The sequence below is a fragment of the Styela clava genome, chromosome 14, assembly GCF_964204865.1.
Source record: "Styela clava chromosome 14, kaStyClav1.hap1.2, whole genome shotgun sequence".
Taxonomy (NCBI): domain Eukaryota; kingdom Metazoa; phylum Chordata; class Ascidiacea; order Stolidobranchia; family Styelidae; genus Styela; species Styela clava.
Genome location: NC_135263.1, coordinates 8,740,934 through 8,751,236, shown reverse-complemented (window position 1 = coordinate 8,751,236; position 10,303 = coordinate 8,740,934). Strand labels below are relative to the sequence as shown.

The 10,303-nt window shown below is 31.4% G+C and overlaps 2 protein-coding genes across 2 annotated transcripts; both read right to left on the bottom strand.

The window, feature by feature from the left end:
- Nucleotides 1-272: 272 nt before the first annotated feature.
- On the bottom strand, nt 273-7,601 carry LOC120341633 (AH receptor-interacting protein-like). The gene is made up of 7 exons (XM_039410174.2): nt 7,428-7,601; nt 6,737-6,932; nt 5,887-6,011; nt 4,807-4,880; nt 3,481-3,583; nt 3,159-3,305; nt 273-2,827 (listed from the first exon to the last, which is right to left on the bottom strand). Exons 1-7 carry the CDS (start codon nt 7,599-7,601, stop codon nt 2,615-2,617), a joined length of 1,032 nt encoding a protein of 343 aa, XP_039266108.2. The 3' UTR covers nt 273-2,614.
- A 62-nt stretch (nt 7,602-7,663) lies between these two features.
- On the bottom strand, nt 7,664-10,303 carry LOC120341632 (uncharacterized). The gene has a single exon (XM_039410173.2). It carries the CDS (start codon nt 10,185-10,187, stop codon nt 8,397-8,399), a length of 1,791 nt encoding a protein of 596 aa, XP_039266107.2. The 5' UTR covers nt 10,188-10,303; the 3' UTR covers nt 7,664-8,396.

The window sequence follows — 10,303 nt, the reverse complement described above, 5'->3', positions numbered from 1 at the left end:
TTACAAAAATTTTGTCATTAATTATGAGGCGAGAAAGAGTTATATAATAATCCCATGCGCGGGCCTCCAAATCAGCAACGCTATTATCATGACTGTTCATCGTCGGTGAATGTAAATGGACCTGTACGCAACTGGCCTCTACTTGCATGAGCCATTCTCCAGTTTCAACGTCAATTACTGGTCAAGGTATCAACTCTAATATAAATTACTCCACCACATATTAGTTAATACACCCATGCGCGAAACCTTCTACAACGAACATACTGACAAAATTTTAGAAGTGATGTACATTTAATACATATTAAACATTAAAAATTCTGGCAACATTGTACAAAACTGACTGCATTTTGGACGAAACTGACTTAACTAATGGTGAAATTTACAATATTTTATGCTGTCATTCATGCGCCCAAAATTTCAGTCTTAATATGGGAATTTACAAAAAATCACTTGTATCTGGGATTGATACAAGCAATTATTGATGGCACATCAATCTATACATAAATCAAATTTATTCTGCGAACAATGATTCTCAATTTAGTTCATTGCAAACTGCCCATCCGACAATAAGTGTGTGAGATAACAAAAAATACAGAAAACAAAATCTGGAAGTGGTCAGACTGATTCTTTGCTTTCTTTACCGCATGATCATACTTCTACAACATGGTGAACCACCAAAGAGCATTTTTGTGAGTATTGTTAATGAATTTGGATTCTTCTATTTGAAAGAGTTTGGCTTATTAATACTATACGAGAGAGCAAAACATGCAAAATACACTTTTTTGTGTGGCTTTAGTTTACAAATGGCTAGCGATGAAAAAGCATGAGCCATACAAGAATTTAATTTCTAAATATACATGGTAGTATGCCGGGTCTTAATACTTGAAAATTCAATTAGTGCCCATTAATGGCTAACTCCAGACAAATTGAATTGTTACAATCCAGGAAAGGGACATTAATGACAAGTAAGTAATGTTTTCAAAGAATAAATTGGTCATGTACTAATAAAATGGTGGAATTCAATATTTCATTTCAAGTATTGAAAATATCAGTGAATTTTAATCATAAAAATTTAGTTCTTCTTATAATTCATTTGCATGAAAGAGAATAAATTCATTGTTGGTAAACATTACTGTTTTTGAGAAGTCATTATTTTAAACTCCAATTTTTCTTTAGTAGTCGTAAGCCTTCTACCTTAAAATATAATAGTTCCCATATAAAATGGCCGAGTTACATGCACGCTTAAGGTAGTTCATAAACAAATTTGGAGAAATAGAAATTGATGCAAGAATATTTTGAAGACCAAAATTATAATATACAAATTTCTTTATGGAATAAATTATTGCCTTGTTTTACAAATATCTGAGACGCCAGCAACTTATTCTCATTTCTAACTCAGCAAAATTAATATAAAGTTTCCAAGATTGTGAGTGGACATAAGATTGGGTAACAGAAAAAAATTAGTTTATCATTGATTTCCTCATTTTGAATTCAACCTTCCACCCAATTAAAAATAGGAAACAATTTTAGAAGAACTAGAGAAGACCGTACAATGAAAGTATGCAACGTTACAGAAAACAGGCAAGAAAAAAACAACATTGAAACAATTGCGAGTCTGTACAGAAGATAATATAAACAAAGGCAGAGTTATTTCTATGACACAATACAGAAGCCAAATCCATCAAGATTGAATGAAAGTTGAAAGAAATGACAATTATGATATTCATCTTTGACAAACTTGACTTTACGCAGTACAATTAATGAGTATAGTATAATTAAATACAAGATAAAAATCAGTCAAATTTGTGAGAGGTAAGTAAAAGTATTAAAATATACAAAGGACAGTTATAAAAACATTTCATAATTTTCAATTAGATTACAAAATCGTTTTATGATATATGTAGTGTGCCACTGTAACAAATATAAGAAAATCAAATATTTAGGACTGTCATGTTATAAAATTACATATTTTATTAAAACCAATTTCTTAATATATTCCACAATAAATTCCATATTTTCCATACTTTCAGCCCTTGTCATTTACAGTAGAAAGTGGCAGTTAGAATAGATGATAAAGCAGTATACTTGCGTTCCAAAGCATCGCTTATACAGGATTGTTTTTGCAAAATGTGACTACAGGTAAATACAATCCCGATGATAGAAAGGTTATATATATAAAGAGAGTTTGTTGGTGGTAAAAACTAAAAAATATTTCATTTCATGAAGTGAAGTAAGCACAATGAAGTTCTAAACTTTCCATCCAAAATAGGATTAGATGAATTGCTGTTACTGCTTGAAAATGCGCTACTGGCATCATAAAATGGATTAAGTTCAGTTCAAAAATGTGTCACAAATTCTTTGTAGAAAAACTTTTGAAGAGTATATTTCATGCAGTAGGAATATACATTTGAAAAGCATATGCCAATGAAGTAAAATGTACTGGCAAAAAAGCATTTATGAATTTCATTGTTTTTTACGCTAAATGGTTCACATGGAATGTCTTTTCAATATGCAGGCCAGAAAAAGCAACATTTCCTTCTCAGTAAATGGACATTGGATAGTCAATATAAATGGGGATTTGATTAATATCAATAGCTGTTTTTGCAATTGTTTTTCATTTTTTATCAACAAACATGCCTCTTAAATGTGAAGATAAATCGGAATCTCGTTCCTTCTGCATTTTATGTAGTTTTTTAAGCTCTCTTTTCACATCTTTTTCTAACGTTGGATCAAGTTTGACAACAAGATCGAAATCGGCTCGGCATTCTTTTTCATCCAGTTGAGCAGCATACGCTTTGCCTCGCTTGAAAAGTGCTTTCAAGTTATTCTGTTAAATACATACATAAAAAATCTAAACAAATCTAAAAAAAACAGCATTGCAATAACTGGATAAACGAATTTTCAACACATTCTTATATAGTTGTATTCAATAACCATTTATGATTTGCCAAACATTTTTTTTATCTTGCGACATTAGAGGTAGTGAGCGACTGAGCGTACAAAAAAGTAAAATTTGATATTGCACCATGAAAGCATGGAATTCAAAACCATAAAAATCCTTCGCAAGAACCACAATTCTGTCTCTAGTTGATAGTTATAAGCAAAAATAGTGCAGAACAGGAATATAAAGCATTGAATGTGTATCAATCAGGACTTACTTGACCATCAATTTTTTCCAGTACTTCAGTACAATTGGTGATAACTTCTTGATAAAGTCCCATGCAGAGATTACATTGAGCATGATTCAGCAACAATGGAATTTGCTTTTCATCTAATGAGCACCAATCCGGAGTACCGGGTCTCTCCTAAGATAAATATATATTCATATATAACTAAGATATTCATATAACTTGCATAGATTGCTACATGCCGATAAATTGGTAACATTCAAGGTCTTTATGTACAAGTGGGACAATTCCAAAGCAGATTTTCAAGATAGAAGAAACAATTACATAGAAGCCTGTGTGCGTGCACCATTACCTTCATCTGAATGTGTTTGAGACAAGCAATGCCATTCGCATATCTTTCCATTGCTTCTTTATATTTCTTTTCCTTGAATAATTTGTTGCCTTCCTCATGAGCTCTGATAATTCAAAAATAAAATCCAATTTATAGGATTACAATTGGGAATAAACAAATACTAAATCAATTTGATTGCAATAGAGCTGAACAATAAAGTACAGCACAAGTCGTAAAACAAGTCAATAGAGAAAGAACAAGCTCAGTTGTATGAAATGCATCACAAATTTGTTTGTGTCAGGACATAGCAAGTCTTAATTTCTACTGCTAATGTTACTCTGTCTGGTTATTGCAGTAATCAGGTAAATGACCATAATGGCTTCAGTTACGTTCAATTTCAAACCTTGAGAAACAAAGTCAGACCCATTTTGTGCATCCCCAGTTGACATGACTCGATTAACTATGAAATGAGTTATTTTTGCAACATTTTTAAGTTATGTAAACCTTGGGTTTGTAATCTGTTTATACCTATCTCAATTTAATACCCACTACATGGTTTTTATATAAAAAAAATGAATAAGCATGCACATAAACATTCTACATTATAGACATTTGTGGTCCATTTCTAAAAAGATAAGAATAATTTGAAAAATTCAATACAGAAAAAAGATCATTTTAGCCATAAATCTTCTTCACAGGCAAGATGCCAAGATTATGTCTGATAAGAAAGAGATAATCAATCAAAAAGCAAAGCTGTGTTTTAAGTATGGCCATGTTTTCATTTGTTTACACAGATTTGTTTTTCAAAAGGCTAATCAAGTTCATAAGGATAACATTCTAGCTATGTATAAACAAATACAGTGAATCATGAACACATTAAAAATGTTGGGAGGTATAAAAAGTTTGATGTATAAATAAACATTGCCTAGAGGTATTTTACCAAAAATTGCTTTGGAAATGTAAACAATTATTTTGACATTTGAACAAATATGTTTATTGTTCACGTTTTTGAAAATTCGAAGTTGTATTGAAAGATTTTATCATCATAGAGTAATGTTCATTAGCTTTACTATAGAAAGTAAAAAATGATGTTTTTTAACTGGGTTGAAAATTTTGATTCATTTTTTAGTTTATAATAACTAGGTTTTTCATTGTTTTTGAATAATTCAGATAATAAAAATTACTATTTGTCTTCAAAAATTAAATATTTTTATCAGAGAAAACATGCCCCAATTTTGCTGCGAAGCATTCACAAGGATGAATAATACTCCATAGATTATAATTAAAATACCAACATAATGAAAAAGTGGAAAACGTATGATCATCGAACAATATACCACTACCTACTTTGGTACAACATCTGCCATTTCATTTCCATCCATCTGCCATAATTCTCTTTGATAATTTCCAAATTCTTCGAACTAAAAATAAAACAAACTCAGTTTATTGCAACCACTAAATAATAGTATCCAGGAAATATATATATATATATATATCAATAACAGCTGAATATTGGTATGTTTCGTCTGATGATTAAATGTATTCGGAATTCCAGATCATAAAATATTTTTTGAGGATGTATTCAAAATAGTCCAATATTTGGATATGGCAACATGTTTACAATAATAAAAATGAAATAACATTGTCTGAGTCACCATCACCATCAGTTTTGGCCATAACCAGTTCTATTACAAAAATAGAAACACAGACACATTGAATACAGTTAAAAAGAATATACTTGATAAAAACAATATCATAGGATTCAAGCAATATAGAAGTAAAAAAGGCGGTAAAATAATATTGCAGAAAAATTGAGATTTTTAGTGGTTTGATTTGATTGAGTGGAATCAATGAATTGCACAGAGAAATTCTAAATAACCCAACTATTATGAATTATGATACAGATGTCGCTGAAGATGACACAACTATGATAACACATTCATAAAAAATAAATCATTTTTCAAGTATTACAATAAGATTATCAGTATCAGCTAATCACAATTTTAGACAATATTCTGAAATACCTTACAATTACAAGCTGTTCAATTATCTAAATTCCATCAATAATTACAGGATGAATGGCATACTGATAATTTTAAATGAATAAGTTCCCAGAGGGAATATTATTCAATGACCTGTTAGGTATACTAAAAGTAAAAACTAGAATAAATTGAATTATATTATATTGTATAACATGAAAATAAAATAGGAATGAATGAATAAAAAGGTTACTATCAGCAAAATATAACTCAATATGCTGAATCCCTAGAGATTAAGTGAAATCTAAAATAATCCGCGATTGACCCAGTAATATATTGATGATAGACTGATTAAGATACCAATAATAAATATATCAGTAGAAAACTAGAAATACAGAATTAACATATATCTTGTGGTAGTTCACAAAATTGCCAATTGCCAATTTACCTTGAGCAACTCAAATTCAAAATCTAGAGGTCCAGGCTCCTTCTGAAATTTGTCCAGGTCATGATAACCAAGTCCATGATCCAACAAATTCATACCACATGTGTGAGTTGGCTTGACATTCTTGCCTAAATTAGTTTTTAAAATGAAGTAATAAGAATGATCTTTTACCTATGTGATGGAATATAATTTACACAACTAGTCATAGACAGAAAGCTGATAAAGAAAGCAGGTTTATGAAAATGTTTGAAGTGAGCATAACCTAACAAAAATATCAATAATCAGACTCATTCAGTGATAATAAATAATACCTAATATCGGCCTCGAATATCTCTTTTATTAAATAGAGTATACAGTAGTTACACATATAAGTTTATACATATAATAAATTTGATGAATTTTTAATTTGAAGTATCATGGTATATTTCTACCTAAAAGTTAGAGAGCTGAAAATACGATTTAAAAAAAATTAAATACATAATTAATCAAAGAGAGTAGAAGCTTTTAATGATTTGAAATAATAAAAAGTACGGGATCATATTTTTTGACAGTTTGGTAATTCATATCTTATATTGGTAAAACGAAGATATGAGAGGAAGCTCTTCGAATATTTAAGTTTTATAATTGAGGAACATATTACACCGCATGGAAAACTTGCAGATACATGTTTCAACTTTGTCTTGATTCTCAACATTCAAAATTTTACGCTACTGTAGCAGGAAACATGTTATTTTTCCAATTTATTCGTAATATTCCAAAATCCAGACAAAATAATGTTCATCAAAATCATATATAAATAAAAGTTGCACAATGACTTGATATACATAAATAATAAATCGTCAATGTTTCTTACCCAGATACAAATCTCTCAAACTTTTCGAAGCAGCTGGATATCCGATTACATATTGAATTGGGCATGAAAACACAGCAACTTCACCAACAAGCATAGTTTTGATACATTCTTCCCAGCAATCTAGCTTGAAACTTCTTCCCATGAGAAGTTCAAACGGTTTCCCAAAATTTCTTGAATCATCCAGAACAATTCTGGTCTAAAAACAAATTCAAAAGTGTTACTAAATTGAGTTGTTCTGAAACCCTGCGGTCCGAAAAATAAATTAAGATTGGTTCATACTGGGCCGGTTCATTTAAATTTAAAGAATCCCAACATCTGATCAACAACTAAATATCGAAAACCAGCTAAGATTGAGCTGGTAGGTGATAAACACTTTCTTAAAAAATAATTTCTTAGGAACACCTCCAGTTTCGAAGTTTGGCATGGGCTAAATTTCAATGAAAATATGAATGTTGGGCTGGGTTTTTCAGATACAATAATAGATAATACTAATTTGCCATAATATACATTTAATGAGGCTCCGACACTAGTTTTAGAATTTGAGGTAGTCATTATTGTGGTATCATAACGAATGACATCATCAAAATTCAGTTAGGTATGAAGAATCAGATAAACTAATTTTCAGGCTCACAAAGTTAAGACCTGGTTTTTGTTATCTATTTACTTAACAAAACAAATATCAAATGCTTACCTTGATGTCATGAGCATTTTGAATGGTCTTGAAATGAAAAGTAGCTTTTCCTTTGTCACTAAAACTTGGTTTGTCACCCTGTACGGCAGATATAACTCTTTTTTTAATTCCTGTTTTTCCAATTGTTTCTACCATAGTAACCATGTTGTTACTGCATGGAGAAAAGTTCGGCATTTATCACCAAACTATATACGTATAAGTCTTAAAAATAAAATAAACTATATGCAAGACAACAACTGCAAACGAGAGGCAAACGTGCATGATTAGAAAATGTAAAAAAAGACCAAAGTAACTTCATCAGAGTAGTAACGAAAACAATCTGTATTATATATTGTGCATCATCATTTCTGGACTCGTTCACATACAAAAATTGAAAATTGTCAGATGACAAAATTTACATTTTCCATTAAAAAGTTTGGGTTTCTTTCTTTTGGTAGGCACTTTTTATGCAACTACAGACTATAAAAGCAACAAATTTGTCAACAATACATAACACAACGTACTGATTAAAGTAAAATACTTCATTATGTTAACGCAATTGAACATTTTCATTAAAGTACCAGTATCACGAAATAAGGACCCAAAATTTAATATAATATTAGATATTATGAAGATCATATTGATGCCCATAGCGGTTAGACAAATAGTCTGAGAACTTGAAGACAAACTAGGTTGAATATAATTTTGAGTTGTGTAGGTAACTAAACGTTTTTTCATAAAAAATGAGTAAAAATATGTGTATTCATTGGAACAAAACAGGAGGTAAATTGTTTCACAATGACGAGAAAATAAATTTTTCAAACAATGATGAAGATTATAAAAAGAGCATTTTCATGATTTGGTACTATTAAATACAAAAGACAAGTGGAACTTGGCATAAAAATCGGTGAAAAAAAATACAGAGACATGTTCATATCTTATAAATAAATAAAAGTTTGTAAGTTGCTGGAAAAATTCCGAATTGCTAAATTATGATTTCTTTAAAGCTAGATGCTGCGTTATTTGCATTCTTTTATCAGCAGATCTTTCAGCTAAATCATGCAAGACATAGCTTGTGAATTCTTCAACTGTTTCAGTTCGTAAAATGGAATGGTTAACTCTTGGAGATTCGGGTCGCCGTCGTAAACTATAACCACCAACTACAACGCTAGAAGATGGAGGATTTACATTTGAAACGCTGTCATTTAACGTTGAAATAATGCTGCTCTTCCTTCTGGAGCGTTTCATACTTGTTTTAGATTGGTTTTCCGTAATAATAATATCTCTCAGCGGAGTGGATGAACGTCTGGACGAATTGATGCGAGCGCTTACAGAACGAGATCGAGTACTTCTTGTACTAACTGACATGAAACTTGTGACAGATGATACATCTGATACATCATTTGTGACCTCCGACTGACGAAAAGTGCAGTCACTCTCTTCTCCTTCCGAATCTGTGACGTTTATGGTCATTTTCGTCAAATTAGATGGACAAATGGTCGTATTTGCATCGGACATGGTTGCATTTGGTTCGTGACGATGAGACAATGTCGCAACTGATCTAATATCAGATTGATGTTTATCCAGAAGCATTTTTTTCCCAATACTTTCATCGTGAATTTCCTCAGTCTTGATAAGATTGATTGAAGCAGATTGAGTTGAATTACCAATTATGTGCACATCATGGATATTTTCTTTGATATAATTCTGCAATTCTAAATTTTGTTGTTTAATTTCATTTAAAAGCGAGTTGTTGATGCGATTGTAATCCTTATATCGACAAACAGAAAGGAGTAGAACTAGAAGAGCAAATCCAGAGAATACTTGTCGACAAAGCCACGTTTGTTCATAAATCAATTCAGGTACCATAGCACTGAGTGATCCACTAGCAAAACTTGTATTACCATCAATAGGATTTACATAGTAATAAGTAATCATACGTTCTGCTGCAGCATTCATCATAAGAATAAGGAACAACCAAACTCTGGCACTGCTAGTTCTGGTTGTAGATGTAAGAATGTATGCCATCAATGTCGAACCAACGTAGAATCCGAATGTGTAAATGCTAGAAAATTCACCAAGGACAGTTTTTTGTAACACTGCGACTCTGTCAAAAACTTCGCTAAAAAGAGCCCGTTGTTCACTTATGATAGCCTTGGTCTCAGCATGAGATCTTTGCACATCCAAAACTGATTTTTCCATCGAATTCTTCAATTTTTCTTCATTTTGTAACAAAATTTCTTGATTTTCTAAAGATTTACTTTGTTGAGCGACCATTTCTTTTGCTACATCTGCACTGTTTTCCAACTGTGTAGCAACCTCTGCAGAATTATCAGCAAGACGTGAAATAGTGTTTTCAGTTGCTTCGTGCCATGCTTGATTTTGAAGATGAAAACAAATCTGCTGCGTATGTGTAAAAAATTCAGTATAAGCGTTGAATGCAATATCAGGTATAGCTTCTGAATCTGTGCACGCTGAAATTGGTTTTTCATTAGGACATTCTGGTATATCTCGACCAGAAGCTTGCAAATGACATCGAGCAAAGGCATAAGCAATCCTACGTTGTACCTCATCGGTCAGTTGTCTGCACCCTGCCTGCAGAACACTAAGCGCTTGCATCCAACATTGGCCATAACGCATGTGCTTCGTTTGGTCATATATTTTTTGGAGCTGATTTTTGGCTGCTTCAGAGCTACCAGGTGATTCTACTTCAAGTTTTGAAGCAAGAGTTGTTTGAGAGATGATTAAATGGACAAATGTTATGACTATATACAAATTCATAATGTACTTCCAAACGGGAAAACTCTTGTACTACAGCTCTTATGTAAACTTAAGATAAAAACTAATTTGACAGAACAAGTATCTTCATAAACAAATAAATATCTGGAAAAAAACAA